The 17,810-nt window shown below is 39.1% G+C and overlaps 1 protein-coding gene across 1 annotated transcript in view; it reads left to right on the top strand.

Annotated features, from left to right (window-relative positions):
- Positions 1-17,810, top strand: part of TENM1 (teneurin transmembrane protein 1) — a 375,964-nt gene that overhangs the window by 241,578 nt on the left and 116,576 nt on the right. Inside the window, exons 16-17 of the mRNA XM_028522241.2 lie at positions 8,713-8,856; positions 15,825-16,074. Of these exons, the coding sequence (XP_028378042.2) occupies positions 8,713-8,856; positions 15,825-16,074 (394 nt within the window). The remainder of the gene's footprint in view (positions 1-8,712; positions 8,857-15,824; positions 16,075-17,810) is intronic.

Here is a 17,810-nt window from a genome sequence, read left to right as displayed (position 1 = left end):
CAAGTACCCAATTCAACGCCCCAGTAGCTTCCTGTCAAAGAAGCTAGCCGAGATAATAATCTTTCATCATTTCTTTCCACTCATGAGTTCATAATCGTTAACTGCAAGTGGGGCTGTTTTATCCATTCAGCTTTATAGGCACAGCACCAAGGATATGAGTTTTCCAAGGACCTACAAAAACCTTTGCCACCTGAAAAATAAATTTATTGCCCCAAAATATGAAAAGAAAACCAGAAAATCAACATTAATAAATGTTTAAATAAATGTCTGCAAAATGGAGCATTATGTCAGCTGGTCGACTGCAACTCAGTTTTCACACCTACATATGAAATATGTTTAATGTGGGATATGGGTTGTGGGTTGTATCCCTCTTAATATGTCTGATAAGATATAAGAGAGCAACTCAAAAAGTGCCTAGCTCCTACCAGGATTTTTTAATGACCCTGATTGATACTCTCTCTGGTAAGCAGCCTGTGCCCATTTAAGTGGAATAAAATGCAATGGAATGTGATCAAACAAAAAAAGAACAGAATAGAAAATAGTGGAACATAACACTGTTAAGAGAGTATTGTTTGGGGAAAATTGTTTCAGTTATATGCATGTATTTGTCTGTATCTTCCCCACGTGAATGCTGGGTCACAATGTAATGGCTTTAGGGTGTAAGGTGTTGAAAGCTATTGGTAAGATGATACATTCAAGATACAGAGAAATTAAATGGTTTACCAAAATCATATGAATTCTTATCCCAAGTCAGCATTTATGACTTTTTTACCTCCTGGTGTCCTCTATGAACTCATGTCAAGGCATTATTTAGAGGCAGAGAGGAAGGGGAAGATAGAGCGAGAGAGAGAGATACCAAGACCTAAGATAGTTTTTAAAAAAATATTTTATTTATTTTTAGAGAAAGGGAGGGAGAAAGAGAGGGAGAAAAACATCAGTGTGTGGTTGCCTCTCATGTACCCCCAACTGAGGACCTGGCCTGCACCCCAGGCATGTGCCCAGACTAGGAATTGAACCAGTGACCCTTTGGTTCATAAGCCAGCTCTCAATCCACTGAGCCACACCAGGTGAGGCCCAACATACATTTGAGAGTAAAAGGGAATGCTGTTCATAATGGCATCAAAACAATACCATAACCACATACTGTTCTAGTTTACATGGTACTTCTATTTCAAGACTATCCATAGCTTCCAGTCCTTACCTTTTTAATTCAGAGCAAATAAAAGGTTATTTCTTTAGCATTTCAGAACTCTGAATCTTTCTCTTACTAACTACGAGCTAGCATAGTGGGAAAAAGCACTTACTAAAGAGTTACTGGGTTTGAACTCTGGTTCTGCCATTTATTAGCCAGATGACCTTGAACTGGTCTCTTCACTTCTCTGAGTCTTATCATTTCATCTATCAAATAATAGTAAATATATCTTCTTCACAAGTGTTTGTGCGCCATCCAATTATACACAAAAATATACTTAAATAGTATATGTTATATAAATGTGAGATGATATTATTCTACCTTACCACCCTGAACATGCCTGATCTCACCTGATCTTGGAAGCTAAGTGGGGCCAGGCTTGGTTAGTACTTGGACAGGGGGTAGTATTATTCTAAGGAGGCCATGAGTGAAAGTTCCAGAAGGGAGGTAACCCTTCAGGGTATGGCCTCTCTCACATGACAAATTATCCTGCCATGTGTAATATCTGTCATATCTGTTAGTGCTTAACAGATCACCTACCTGCCTGGCACATAGAGGAGCTCACTGAAGATTTACTGAGTCATTAGGTAACAGCTCCTTGCTTTTATTTTTTCATTTTTTAACTCTGTTTTGTATTGTTCAAGTACAGTCATCTTTATTTTCCTGGCACCACTCCCCCCCCCACCCATCCCTACCTCCCACCCTCAATCCTACCCCCCTTTGGCTTTGTCCATGGGTCCTTCATACATGTTCCTTGATGTCCTTTCATCTTCTTTTCTCCGTTATTCCCCTCCCCTCTCCCCTCTGATTACTGTCAGCTTATTCTTTATTTCCATGTCTCTGGTTCTATTTTGTTCACTTGTTTGTTTTGTTGATTAGTTTCCACTTATAGGTGAGATCATATCGTATTTGTCTTTCACTGCCTGGCTGATTTCACTTAGCATAATGCTCTGCAGGTTCATCCATGCTGTCACAAAGGGGAGCAGCTCCTTCTTTCTTTCTGCTGAGTAGTATTCCATTGTGTAAATGTACCATAGTTTTTTGATCCATTCATTTACTGGTGGGCACCTAGGTTGCAATCCCTATTAAAATACCAATAACATATATCACAAATATAGATCAAACATTTCAGAAATATATATGGAACCATAAACAACCCCAAATAGCTGCAGCAGTTTTGAGAAAGAAGAACAAAGTAGGAAGGATCACAATACCTGACATCAAACTGTACTACAAGGGCACTGTAATCAAGAGTCTGGTACTGGCATAAGAACAGACACATAGACCAATGGAACAGAATAGAGAGCCCAGAAATAAACCCAAGTCTCTATGGTCAATTAATATTCAACAAAGGGGGCAGGAACATAAAATAGAGTAAAAATAACTTCTTTGACAAATGGTGTTGGGAGATCTGGACAGCTACATGCAAAAAAATGAAACTCAATCACCAACTTACACCATACACAAATATAAACTCAAGATGGGTAAAAGACTTAAATATAAGTCTTGACACCATAAACAGCCCCTTTCTTTCCATTACAATATTGCATCCCTTTAATCAATCACATTGTTTCAAAGGATAAAGAGTCCATTTTCAAGGGGATTGTATTTCCTAAAACCCCCACAAAGAAAAATGCCTAAATACTGCCAGAGAATAGTAATCTTTGTTTTATTTTGTACTAGGTGGAAGAAGTAGAAGAAGGGTTTGTTCTTCATTTGTTTTAATTCACCAGAGGGAAACTGACTCTCTAGCTACCCTGACCTTTAAATGTTTCAAAGATACCAAGCCTCAAGGCCTTGCACTCATATGGTTCTCTCCACCTAGAATGCTCTTCCCTCTACTTCACAAGATAAACCCCTTCTGCACAAAGAGGCTTTCCCTTGCCTCTCTATTTTAACTTCATTTCTCTTATTACACACTCTCTTAATACCCTGCATTTTCCCATCACACATTTTTTGACTCCCCCCACTTTATGTCCTATTTGCATGTTTGTTTATTGACTGGCTGAATTCTTTTAGCGAAGTTTTCTCTCTCACAGTATTAAAGCCTCTGACCTTGCAGAGAGGTACAGCTTTAGGTGTACGCTGTGCTTTGGGATGACAGTCCATCATAACATTATCATAGTTTGTGTACGTGTATGTGGGTGGCATTTGATTTTATTTTCTTTGTTTCTGTCACTAGAATGCAGGCTCCACTGAGGGAGTGCTATCTTGTTCTGTTTTGTTCATCCTCATATCCCCATTAAATATCGCATATTTTTTGGATGACTGAACAAACAAATGCATAAGGACAGAGACTAAGTTTGATCTTCCTTGCCTATACAGTTGACCCTTGAACAACATGGTTTTGAATTGCGCAGTTCCATTTATAAGTTCATTTTTTCAATAAATACTGTAAAAGTATTTTCTCCTCCTTATTTTCTTAATAGCATTTTATCGTCTGTAGCTTACTTTATTATAAGAGTACAGTATATATAATGTATATATTCTACATATAATCTATATGTTTATTATTATACATATGTGTATTATACATATAATATACAAAATAGGTCATCCAGAAGGCTTCTAGTCACAGAAGGCTATCAGGAGTTAAGTCTGGGGGGAATCAAAGGTTATATTAGTATTTTCTACTATGCAGGGATTCATCGCCCCTAACCACCATGTTGTTGAAGGACTAGCTGCATAATGGGATGGTGGGCCTGCCAAGGGAGAGGAGAGCGTTGCGTAGGTACACAAAGGCACTGACAAATGTGGGTGTGAGCTAGTACACCTCCCTGGCTTCCGTAGCACGTGGGTCATTTAGGTTCCAGGCTTTCTTTTATACAGGTAGGCTCAGACAAAGCAGCCAGGAAAAAACTAGATTTCAGAATAGAGGACCTCTTGGCAAGAGTGTTGTATGATTACCTTACTCTAGGATGCTTTTTACTTTCCCTACCTACACCTTCTCTTCATACAGCTATCACTTTTTTAGCACTGTCCTGTTTAAACCTTCTTTTCGTAAACTAGTAGGGTACAGATCCTAAGTAAAGTATTACCAAATTAAATCTAGTGATTCATTCAAATGTATAACCAAGTAAAGTTTATTTTAGGACCAACAAAGATAGTTCAATATTAGGAAATCTGTAACTATAATTCATCGCCTCTAATAGATTAAAAGACAAAATTGTGACTATTTCTGTAAGTGCTGAAAGAACGGGACATATTTATTGTTTGATTTAATGATTCCTTTTGGGTAAGAAGGTTTTTGATCTACCATTTAAATGTCATAAAAATATTTTTAGATGTTCCTTGAGTTCATGAAGGTAACATGTACATTTCTCACACTGACTATCAGACTACTTTTAATTATATATTGCCTTCATTATGAATTCTGAAGCCTTAGCCTGAAGCTGTTGAATCATGTGCTTAGTCTTGTCATATTTTGCTCATCATTTTCATTGCATGGAGTCTTTACCTCAGCTACTAAATGTCAATATCCTGTCCCAATCCTTAGAGGTGAAAGTCACAGCCACTAAATTGGGTGTCAGGAGCACTGTGGCCCTCAGCCTTCTTGTGGTCCCCATATCATACAAATGCTGCTGCTATGATAAGCACAATGAGCATCCACTTATTTTTCCAATATCAAATGGCTCTGGGGGAGCAAGCTGCAGTCTTTCTTTGTAAGCCACTGTAATATTGGCAAGATGACTAATTGTGAAATTAGAGGTGCAATCCTGTGACCAGAGGACAGAGTCCTCTGCAAAAGTAACAAGCCTATCTTGACAATGATTCTTGTTTAAGGAACATTACAGTAATGGCTCTGTGTAGAGGTGAGGGAGAGAATACAGGAAGATAGAAATCCAGACGAAATTGAAGGGTGTCACAGGAGAAGTGGTCACATGGTTCACAGAAAGTATTCTGTCTCATTAATGGCTTTTTCTCAACTGTCTTCCCTATAAATACACACTAGCATGAGACCCACTGTGCCAGCCCATGGGAAGTGTAGTCCAGGACCCCCCCTTTCCCACCTGTCTCCACTCGCTGCCAGACTAGGCTATATTCTCCAGCTCCTCTGAAATGTGGATGCATAATTATTTTTTCCTTCCTATTACAGTATTCTTCCTAGTCCTCACTTCAGAGCGCCAGAGGCTGAATCTGTGGCCTGCACCACACAGTGTTGATGATCAAATGTGATAGGCAACAAGCTGCCTGGGAAATGGTCATGGTCTAACCTGCTTGTTTAACTGAGACTAGTCTGTCACAATGCCAGACAGTGTAATGTCATGGCTCAGCATTTTCAGTGCCAGCCCCTGAGTAGCCCCTTCCTTCCCCACATATTTAATTATGTGAAAGAGTAGGCGTTTAGTGCATTACAGTCTGCTTCTCCAAGCGGAAGTCTGGGATTGGCTGGTACTGTATTTGGAAAGCAGCTCAACTCCGTGGGGTGAAATGTCTGCCTTCTCATGAGCCGATTGCAAGCTCCAAGATTATGTCTCATTGGGCTGCTGTCAGAAAGAAACCTTGCCTTGTTACTCTGAGCAAGGAGCCACATACAGAAATGCCCTAACACACAGCTATTCTCATTAAAGTCAGTTGGAATTTTGGACAAGCCTTAAATATAAATTATAACTTTATTAGCTCATAGAGCTTTCTCACAAGAAAGTAAATCTAATAAAAATTAGAGGGAACTTATTAAGTGGCTGCCTTGTTGCTCTTTGCTATGACTTGGGGGCTGAGGTGGGATAATATAATTGTGGGCTTTGCAGCCAATGCACTTTTTTGTTGTGGACTAGAGAGCAATTCAGAGAGCAGATATGAGAAAGTGAAAATAGTTTGTCTCATTACCATTGCATGGAGAACTCTTTAATTGATACTTTATGTAAGTATTTCCTGCTACAGAGTTGGGAAGATCTTTAACTGTTAGTGAGTGGAAAAGCAGGCTCCAAACTACCACTGGAGGTCACCGGGGCATACTGCTGATTCACAAAATTGCACCAGTCACCTTCTGAAAAAGGGATTGTAGGGGAGCTCACCGAGCTTACAAGGTACAAAAGGCAGGTCCTGGCAATGGTAGGGAAGAAGTTGATGGCTTTAAGGGCACTTGTAATCATTATCACTATGATTATTTATTAGTCAAGACATATAAATGTTGGCAAGAGAAGCAGAAACTCTGTTATTTTGCAGACCACCGTGACCCTAAGTGTGATTTCTCACCACCCGAGTTTTCCAGCATGTGATTCAGTGCTGCCTCTGACTTTCTGGTTTGATCCTCAACTGGAACTGATCAAATATAATCTTGAAGGAATGCACTTTAGAATCATAGTGTTAGTACTAAAAATGAATTATAAAAATGAACAGAGGTCTTTAATGTGAGATCTTCATTTCAGGAGGCCAGTGAACATCCCCTAGGATTATATATCAAATGTTGTGTGCATATGTAATTTTCTAGGAAGAAGATCTATGACTGTTATCAAATTCATAACAAATGGTTCCCTGACCCAAAAAATTTGTAAGAACTCTTAATTCTAGTCCATACTTTGCTCTTCCTCGTCCTTCCACACACACACACTTTGTTGCCACTTAAGAGCACAACTCCCAGAGATGGAGAATAATTTTCCCAAGACCATGCAGCTAAGCTACTAGCAGAACCAAGAGATGAAGTCTTTTCTGACTCTGGGTCGGAAACCAACTCTTTGCACTCAACCAGGTTATTTTAGCAAGCACTAGAGCCATGATGATACATCAAGATTTCACACAGCCATGATTGGTGCCAAAGTGTAACCTGAACTAGATTACCTTTGAGATCCTTTTCTTCACCGAAAGTCTATGTTTCTATCCACCTCATTGAGGAACAGCATTGACACAGATAATCCCAAACTAATTTCCATTTAGAAATTATTTCCATTTCGTGATTAGTCTTTCCCATTCCCCATTGATCTCACTTGCTAATAATGCTTTGTTAGGGCTAATACTAAAGTGAGTCTGCTTTCCATGAGCCTTCCCCAGCTGACGTCAGGGTAGTAGGGCATCCCTGTCAGGACCAGCTACAAAATTTGCAGGCCCCAGTGTGAAATGAAAATACAGAGCCCCTTGTTAAAAAAGTATTAAAGATTTCAACACAGGGACAGCAGAGCACATTAGACCAAGTGGGGGGCCCTTCTAACCATAGACCCCTGTCAGACTGCTGAGGTCACAAACTGGTGAAGCTGGCCCTGACCCCCATTGAAGCTTTGGTAGTGTCGGGGACAAAGAGAAGCCAGTCTGATGTAAAGTTGGCTGCAGATGATCCACAAAGTTAGAGAGCTGTATATTCATAACCACAAGGCCTTTTTGGCTCATCTATGCCTATGCTTCTTGCACACACATGCACATGCACACAGAAATCAGTTAGACTTAAAATACCATCTTTTCCTTTCTTCTAATGCCAAACACCAAATCTGGCTTGCTTTAATTTTTCATCCATGGACCTACTGCACTGGCATTGTTTAAGCATGCATTTTCATTACCAGCTTCCATAACCAAATGATAAAAGAAGGAATGAGTTCTTCATGGATGTCTTAAGAATCAGGTAGAAGCACAGACTTGAAAGCAATGGCAGACAATCAGCCAGGGATATTTTAAGCTGCCAGAAAGTGGAAAAGAAGCTTCAGGATATGCAGTGTAATAAGCCAATAATCTCCGTTTTTCAACATGATGAGGACAAAAAGCATTTTAAATTCACGAATCAGAAAGCTGGGGTTCCAGTAGGTAAGCAGGTTTCCCAACTGAGACAATGGCTGGACCTTGGTATACTTGAGCTGTGCATATTTCAGTAGAGTTGCCCAAGCTCCCACATTCCACACTTCCCATTTTAGTGGCATACCAGGGTTCCGAGTTTAATGCACAACATCTGTGCTTCATAAGACTCAAAGCCAAATGTTGGGTGATGCCTCATTGGTTAGCTAGCTATATGCAGAAACCAAAATATAATGTGCACAACATGCAATTTACACTGGAAGCACTTGCAACACTCAAAGCAAACTCAGACTTCTCAACAAACTGAAGGCCACTTAGCAGAGGAGAAAATATAAATTGGGCAGATTGATTTTTATCACTCTCATGCAGTCAGTTGTTATATAAGGTACTCAGTACCCCAAAGCCAGCTTCCTAAGTGCCTTTTACACTCTAGAGAGGCAAGAAACTAGGCCTCCCTGCACTTCTACAGCCTTAAGCCTTCAGAGAGCTTATTTCTTCTATTTTGCAACAGCCTGCAACCCAAAAGCCCATACTAAAGCTTAATGTCTATAAACATATGGTACATACCTAATGACAGCACTCATTCATCTGTTTATCCAATATGCACTGACTGGTCACTTTTGGATGCCCAATGCTATGCTAAGTGCTGTGCTATACTGTGCTGGGTGAAAGGCATTTGCAGTGAAATTTCAATCCAACTCAGAATTCAGTAGCAAATGCAATATCCACAGAATTACCAACCAGGATAAAAAGGAAAGAATTTTTTTTAATTTTCTAATGTGTTATTCATTCTTTGTTTGCAGTATCTGTGGGATATGAATATGAAACCTGCCCTGACTTTATTCTCTGGGAGAAAAGGACAGTCATCTTACAAGGTTTTGAGATGGACGCTTCCAATCTGGGAGGCTGGTCATTAAATAAGCATCATATTTTGAATCCTCAAAGTGGTAAGCAGCTTTTAAAATATTCATCAATGCTATTTTCCTAATGCTATATACATATATATATATATATATATATATATATATATACACATATGTAATACATGTTCATTGCAGAAAATTTGGAAAATTACAAGGAAGGAATTACCTGTAAATTCTCCACCTCGAGATGACCATGTTAATTTATTTCCTTTCCAATACAACAGTCTGATTTCTAATTAGTGCTAGTACAGCGAGACCACTTCATCACAAAGTTACATGAAACTGGGTTTTACTATCATTATTGCTCTATCCCAGGTGATTAATGAGTTTATCTGACATTGTAACCAACTGTTTCAAAGTGGAATAATAGTCAGCATGTTTCACATAACCTAGGACACCATCAGTTACAAGTACACCATTATTTTGTGGGAAATGCTGCTAACTGAAATATGGCATGCATTGATAATAAGATACATACTTATTTCAGAGATGTTTAAATGTGAAGCACGGTGTGTACCTTCAAATTAAATAATCATCTATGTAATACAGTTTCAAAGGGTTTAGTAAACTCTCCAGTTTTCAGCATAGAAACTCTGCAAAGTGGCATTAGCCACATTTAAAAGCTCAAGAGTCTGAGTCGAAGATGGTCATGTGACCTTCCCCAACACTGCAGAGTCAGTAAGTGGCTAGAGCTGTGTGCTCTTTCTCCTACACTGTCATTGCTTATTCACATAAATGTCAGCATGTCCAATAAGAAGCTAGGAGTAAAGGGACAGTGATGGGTGAAAGAAGAGAAAAGGTAGGAGGGAAAGAGTTCTGTCCTAGACTTCACTTACTTTTAAGGCTCCTAAGCTCTGGACTTAGGAAAAGAGGAAAAGCAATGAGAACAAAACACTCACATTTTTAGTCTCTGCCTTCTTTGAACCACATTTCCTGCTGTGACTTTCTCCTAGTTTGTAACATAAATGTTAAATAAATCAGGAGAAAGGACTGCAGGTGGCCCTTGCACCCATGTATCTGTCAAATAAACTGATGTTGCTACCCTGATCATAAATGCTTCAACTCAGTTCCTCCACCTCCCTTTGCATCCTACTGGGAAACCAGTCATTGGTGTTTCCATCCAGCTTTCATTCGAACATCTGCTGGTGAGTTTTCACTGTGAAATCACATTCCCTTTCATCTGAAGAGGCAGAGTCTGAGCAGCCCCCAGTAGAACATGTACTTTGAGTTATTTGTCCAGGACTAAGGATGCGAATGTATTGAGGCAGCTACACTCCTGCATTCAGCCATCCTTGTATACCTATTACCTTTGTAGAACAAGTGGCTAACATCCGGTTCTCTTATAAGGCTGTGAATTGACCAAAGCTAAGAGATCCATTTAATACTCAAACCTATGATCTTACTTCATTTGCACCATAGGTGGACCTGCCAAGCCAAAGAGCCAACATGGACTGGGAAATTTCAATTGGCAAAGCCAATCAGGATCGCTTAACCGTAAAATGACACCATGCGCCACCGTCCCAGTGTGGGATCCTGAAGGTGCAAGTGTCCATTGTATGTCCCGCTATGCCTCCTTCCCCCCTTTCAAGGAAGATTCAAAATTCTATTTCAAATTGTTTATTTTTAAGAGCAAAGATTCAGGCACATATAAAATGTCAACTTCTTTTCCATTGTCAAAAGGAGAATCACAGTTTTAAAAATACAAAATGAAAGGGCAGATACCACTTATTAAATTATTAGTTTTTTTGTTTTGATTTGAAAGAGTTTGACATTTTAAGCAGCCATTTCTTTACCACTCACTTTTATTGGCTTGTATGGATTGTCTCTTTCAAATGCCTGTCATTGACATTAAACACAAAATGGGAAATGACCTCAATCGAGCCAGCCCCCAGCTGTGTGCTCCTAGTCCTGTAGCCTCTTACCATTTGCTTCCCACAGGCTTAAAAATCCAGAACAGAGGGTAGCCATTCAGAAAGTTGGGTTTGGGCCCCCTCCCATTTCCACAAATGTATTCTCTACACCCCTTATTCACCAATCATTAGTTTTTAGCTAACAGGTACCAATTTATATCTAAGAATCTTTTCAACAGCTCTATTGAAGTATAATTTATACACCATAAACTTCACCCATTATAAGTGCACATTTCAGTGATTTGCAGTAAATCGTAGAGTTGTGCAATCATCACAACACAGTGTCAGAATACTTTTATCACCCCAAAAGAATCCCTGGGCTCACCCCAGCCTCACTAAATCTGCTTTCTGTATCTTTCTGAGAATTTTATTGTGAGAAAGACACCTTGCTTTAGTTTCTTTTTTTAAGGAACATTGGTTCATTTTGTCATCTCAGTTGTAGGCACATTGTTTTTCTAACCATAAACAGAACACTTGCCAGGAACAGATCTGAAAGCAGCTCTGCCACTGCCTTTCAGCCTGACCTTGTACTTGAACACCTCTCTTGGGACGTTTTCAAAGTCTAAATCCCACCCACAAAGGCAGTTTTAGAAGCAGAAATGATAAGTGTGAGGGAGCGGCTTTGGGAAGACCAATTTAGAAAGCAGTGCTCTTTCCCCCTTAGGTCAGACAGTCTTTTCTGACTGATTAAGGCAAGGGACTCATCTCTCTGAATTCCCTCACTCCCCTTCTTTCTGGAAAAAGCCTGACTCTTTAGGCACCCTCCTTTTTTGATCTGACACAGATAACAGATTAGAAACAAGAATCTATCTTCCCCCAGTTTCCTCTCACTGGTTAAAAAGACACCTGTAATTAGATTGGATGTCTGCTGCCATTCAATTCTTCAGTTTCTCTTTGGCTCCACAATCATCATGCAGTGGGTGGTTTCGAGTAGGCAGTGTTTTCAAATCATTTGTCATTTCTGTTCCAGCAATTATATTTACCTGACAATTAACCATTGCTTGTGGAGAATTGTTGCCCAATAGTATGCCTGATACATATATATGGGTCCTACTTTCACTGAGATAAACACCAGGAACTTGTGTTTTTTAATATTTTTCCTTCGAAATACATCTTCTCAGTGATTACAGAGATTGCATATTGTTTCCTTTTAAGATAAATCAGTTCTTTACAATTATGTGAAATAAAAATGTGTGCATGAATCATCTATTACAGAGGTATTTGCTATCATATGTACATCTTTATATCAAATATATCCCCTAGTGTTTCCTGCCAGTTGAGTGTTACAAATTATTCCAAAGAACAATCCGGAGTACTAATTGGGTCTTGTCATCCATCTAAAATGGATGAAGGATTTCACTTAACTTGGCCTCCAAGATAGGCCAGTAGTATGTCAACAAATGGTTTGACTGGGAGGGGAAGTAAATTTCCATTGATCACACTGGCATATCTCCCAGTTTCTGTTTATATCCTCTCAGTCAAGTCCTGAGAGAAATATGTATTGTGTCCCTTGTTGTTCATAAGTCTGAAAAATGGTTTCTTCTTGGAAATCAGCATAAAGCACCACCCACTGGCTTCCAGGGGGAATTTTTATTTCAAACTTATTTATACGCTTCAAAAGAAGTTCTGAGCAAGGTAGCAGTAGGATATGAGTAGTGTGTTTAAAAGTATGCTTAACTTATTACACAACAGACTTGGCTTTTGGGGAAGAGAAAAAAGAAACTTAGGGGAGAAAGTAGTCTCCATCCAGTGGGGTTTCTCTGTTGACTGTAAATAAACAAGACACCCAATCTTTAGCAGGAAGTTGGCCTTCATGTAAATAATGTGTGTTGTCCTAGGATCATTTGATTCTGTTTTCTAAACGAGCATTTATGGCAGAATAAACTGGAAGGGAGGCAGCAGTAATTGGTCAAGATTTCCAGGAACATAAACAAAATATTTTCAAAGCAACCTTTTGCAGAAGAATTGGTGTTAAATCATTGTTGCTAGATGGTATGCCCTGGTTCTGTGTAATGGAAGGTTAAACAGATTCTTGAAACAACAAAAACACCCTTCAAAATGATCTATTTTTCCAGGGCAATACAAAAGGGGTTTGCCCATTTTTGTTTTGATTGCTTCAGCTTTAAACAGGAATGGTAATTTCAGTACACGGGCACTTTAGTACCTTGCATGAAAGCAAGACATCAATTGTTGAGATGTAATCAGAAAGTACATTGCCTTATGTTTTATTTCCTTTAATCATTCTTCTTCTTTTGATGGAGTGCTGGGCTTTTTAATAGAAAAGGGGAGGTTTAGAATTGCAGGCTTAGAAGAATGGTTTAAAATAGCCATCTTTAGTTTTTAAATTGCCAGGAGCCTGGTAATCACATGTCATTTTGAAGGTAATTGTTAACTATACCGTTACACTGATATAAAAAAAATGGAGATCTACCTGTGAAAATAGATGTTAACAGCAAATCTGATGTTTCCAAGCCAATAATTGGAAATATTTTGGAATGATATACCCAATAGTGCATTGCCAAAATACTGACATGCTAAGCAGTTGGTTTTCTCATTTATTAGAGCACATAGACTCATCAGTAGGATTTCAAGTCCGTGATCATTGGGAGATTTTTTGCACTGATGTTGTACCACTGTCATTCCAGTTCTCATTCACTGTCTCCAAATTCATTTAAATTACAGTATCGATCACACTGCAATTAAGTGTTTTGGGGAAATGCGATTCAGTCTTATTAATCTTACCTAATTAATTATTCTAAATCTTAAGAAAAAATTTACTGCCTAATAAAGTTATTAATAAAATTACTAAACTAGTGATCTTCAAGATATTTCATAGTTCTGCAATAAAAGACCAATTTGTTGGGGCATAAACTCATAACTGCTCCTGCAGATCATATGTTGAAAGAAGTACCCAAAATCACCTTGGGAGGAAAAGTGAAAATACTTACCTATGAAATCTAAACACTGTATGTTGTATGGGATTTCTATTTTCTGGAAGGCCCCTTCCAGGTCCATATTTGGTGCCATGGTGTTGTACCTGTTTTCCCCTCTTATTCATTTTTGCCAACAATGTTCCTATTTCAGAGTAATCAATAGTTTCTATTGTAAGACTATGGGACCAAATGTTGGAAGAATACTAAGGAAGACATTTTAGGAAATGTTTAGGGAGAGTAACAGGGAGTCCGAGGAAATAGATAGCAGGCGTCATGGGAGAAAAAATATAAGACTGTACAAAATAACTGCATTCATTTGCTGTCAGTTATTTCAGTCTGACACATTGGTATGCCTCTCACAATGTGCATGCTTTACCTGCCCTCGCTCTTTCTGAGCAGACTTGAGCTATTTATTTAGCACAACAGTACCTGTTCTTTGGACTCTCTGCCCAGGCTTAGCAAGTTTGCAAAATCACCGGGATTTGGACAAGGAAACTACAAGAGACTCAAAGTCTCTTTTCAACATTTACTGAGTACTTATAATGACTTGGCCACAGGGATTGGCCTTAAAATGCACAAAGTAGTAAGACCACCTGTCTGCCTTAAGGAGCTTGTGTTCTAATGGAGAAGGTAGAGGAGTAATGAACAATGCATACCACAGTGGGGTAAGTGTAATGATAGAGCTGTGGGCACACAGGGGAGGAAGTAACTAATTCTGCCTGGACAGAACATTAGAGGAGACCTGAACTGAGCTCTGAAGGATCGGTTAGAGTTCCCCAAGCAGACGAGATTAGGAGGGCATTCAAAACAGAGGTAATGACATGTGCAAAAGCAGAGAGGAATGGAACTACGTGAGAATAATTGTAAATAGTCCACTGTAGCTAAAACTCAGTATACAAATGACAGGGTGATGAGAGGAGAGACTAAAGAAGTGGGCAAAGGCCAAATCATGGAGGACTTTGTATGTCTTAATAATAAGGAATGTGCCCTTTATCCCATAGAGAATACAGACCTATTGAAAGATTTTAAGCCACAGACTGAAATAATCTCTATAGCAGGCATGTGGATGATGGTTTGCAGATAGGTATACATGGAGACCAGGTGACCAAGAAGTTAAGAAACACTGAACTAAAACAAAGCAGTACCAATGGAGATGCCAAAACTGGTTCAACATATTTTAAGAGATAGACCAAACTGGGGGAGGAGGGTTATATTAGCTTTAGAAAATGAGGAAATGAAGAGTGACAGTGATGCCCACATTTCCAACTTAGGTAAATACACGTGTGGTGATAGCACTTACAAGGTGATTGGGGAGCACAGCAGGAAGAGCAGGGTTTGGTAAGGAGTGCCAAAATAATGAGTTCGGTTTTAAACTTGTCGAGTTTGAGGTACCTGTGGGGATCCAAGTAAAAAAATACCGTAGATAATTGCGTGTCAGGTGAGAACTCTGGACAGAAAATTTTAGCATATAGAAATGGGAGTTAAAGCAGTGAGAATGGATGAGATTGCCGAAAGACAATGATTACACAGTCTTTTCTAGCATTTTCATAAGTCAGTACTCTATTTCCTGCACTGATGATAGTGAGATATGGTCCAAAAGAGTGGAAAATTCAAGTCCCTTTCTTATATCTTTCAAGTGCATTCTAGCGGTATGATTTCTTTTCACAGAAGTAGATTACCTTCCTGATTGTGTTTTGCTAAGGTTCATATTAAAATTGACTGATATTCTCTTTTCAGGAAGCAGTTCCATAGTGAGGGTAATTTGAAGTCAGACATCTATGTGCCAGGTATCAGGAGAAAGTCAGCTGGAGATGAAAAATAAGCCACAGATGATTCACAGAGCCTAAACTGAATAGGACATAGTTAAAAGTTAGTCATCAAATTCTTTATTGAGGCATTTAGAATCAGCATTAAAGGGACTGGGTATATTAACCCATTTCACAGATGGATAAACCATGGCAAAGCCTCATGGTACTATTTGTGGTGGCCGTGCAGTTAAACAAAACCAAGGGCAGTGTGTTGCACTCTCAAGTTCTTTGATGCCAATACCAAAGCTGTCTTGCTTTGAATGATGAGAGAAAAGTTAAAATGTTGCTGAGAATATTGTGTGGTAATTGCTTTGGTTTTATTCTTTGTATCTTCAATCTAGGAATCATACATAAAGGGAATGGAGAAAATATGTTTATTTCCCAGCAGCCCCCAGTCATATCAACCATAATGGGTAATGGGCACCAACGGAGCGTTGCCTGCACCAACTGCAATGGCCCAGCCCACAACAACAAACTCTTTGCTCCTGTGGCTTTGGCTTCCGGCCCTGATGGTAGTGTGTATGTTGGCGACTTCAATTTTGTAAGGCGAATATTTCCCTCAGGAAACTCTGTTAGTATTTTGGAATTAAGGTAAGTGTCTTCTAATCTCTATTCTTAGTGGATAAGGAAAAAACAAGAATGAGGTACCATGAAGAGACAAAGCATTGCCAGAAGGAGCAGGACATACAGTTGCCCGTACTATACCACTGAACTAAGATACAGGAATTAGGGACAAAGGACATAGGTTGGCATGCCTACTCCTCCTACTTGAAGGAGACTTTGAGCACTGCTTTGGAGAACCAGGAAGTGTTGACATCCCTGTACGTGTGGCTTTCCCTGTGTGCACTGCCATCACCAACATGGATCTCAATACTTCCGAGTGTTCAGGTAAGTCACTCAACCCCTCTGGCCACTACAAAGACTGATAGAAAATATCTATTCTGTTCTAGCACATAGAGGTACTGCCAGATCTGAAAGGCTGAACTTTCTTAGTTCTTCAGGTGCAATCTTTTGAAGTGGTCACTTCATATAAAAGAAAATGGAAGCCTGTGTTTGTGTGGCATGATAAAGAAGGAAAAATGAGTTTTTTACACTGAAAAGCTCTACCCCTTTGGGGGGAAAATGATTAAAGCCTTCATCTTTAGACTTTCTTAATCTGTTCCAAGAATTTTCTTGAGAGTGTAAAGTATTTTGACATACCTTGAAAGGAATTCATACCTTTTGATAATGTTCTGAAGTTACACAAAGATTACAACTAAGTAAACCATGGTTTAATCAGCTTTATTTATCCTTTTCTGGGGGTGGCAGACACAAATATATGCCCTCTGGAGTCCTAGAAAAGGCAGACATCAACCTCTACCCCAGCAGGGATAAGCAGACCTGTTTCTTTTCCTATGGGAATTGGTAAAGCCTTCCTCCTAGTTGGCTGTGGGAGCTATATCCCTCACACATGTATTTGGAACATTAGACTGAAAGTTTCTCTATGTTCTGGAAGGTTTTGATGCCATAATATATTTTGATCCTATACACTAGTGCATAAAACAATTGTTGCCTCAGGCACCACCTCATTGACCCGAAAAGTCCTGGGTCATTTCCATTTAACATTTATGTTCACATGAGCATGGAAATTGAATGCATTTAGACATTCCTCAAAATTTTCCAGATTCTTGTGCTTGCTTTGGAATGTACCTCCCTTGTGTTAGACTGAGTTAGTCCTTCACACCTAGCTAAGGAAATCTTCTAGTCCCATGCCCCCATCTATTTTTCACATTAATTCACTCCAGTTTTAATACATTCCTTAATTATAATTGCAAACGCTGTCATAGAGAAGAAAGCTGTTAAATCCCTTGGCTAATAAAAAATAGACTGTAAAATTAAGATTTTATAAAGATAAAGCATATCTAGAGAGTCTAGAGAAGTGCTAATTCATACCAACCTGCCCTAATCAAATGTTCATGTTCCTCAAGATGTCACACCTCACAGGGACTTGTCATTTCCAGCAGTATATCTCTCTGGGCAACTACTTACTGGAAAGTCAATGAGAAAGGCCAGGATGGTTGTATGCCTGGATTTCAAAATGATTTATACAACATTCTAGATTGTCTTCAAAATCCTAGGGATGCTCTGTCTACTTGATACCAAACACGGATGGAACACTGAACAATCCTTTCACCATGTAAAAGTTTGCAGTCACGCAGATATGGGTTGTCAGGTACACAGAGACCTTGTCTTGCTGAACCTATACAGCAAACCTTATAAAAATAATCCCATATAACCAACTCCCCAAAGAAAATAGGGCATAGGATTATCTATAAAAAGAAAAAAAA

This window comes from Phyllostomus discolor, chromosome X (assembly GCF_004126475.2).
Source record: "Phyllostomus discolor isolate MPI-MPIP mPhyDis1 chromosome X, mPhyDis1.pri.v3, whole genome shotgun sequence".
NCBI classification, from domain to species: Eukaryota; Metazoa; Chordata; class Mammalia; order Chiroptera; family Phyllostomidae; genus Phyllostomus; species Phyllostomus discolor.
The sequence above is the reverse complement of the archived record's forward strand: the minus strand, read 5'-3'. Positions and strand labels throughout refer to the sequence as shown.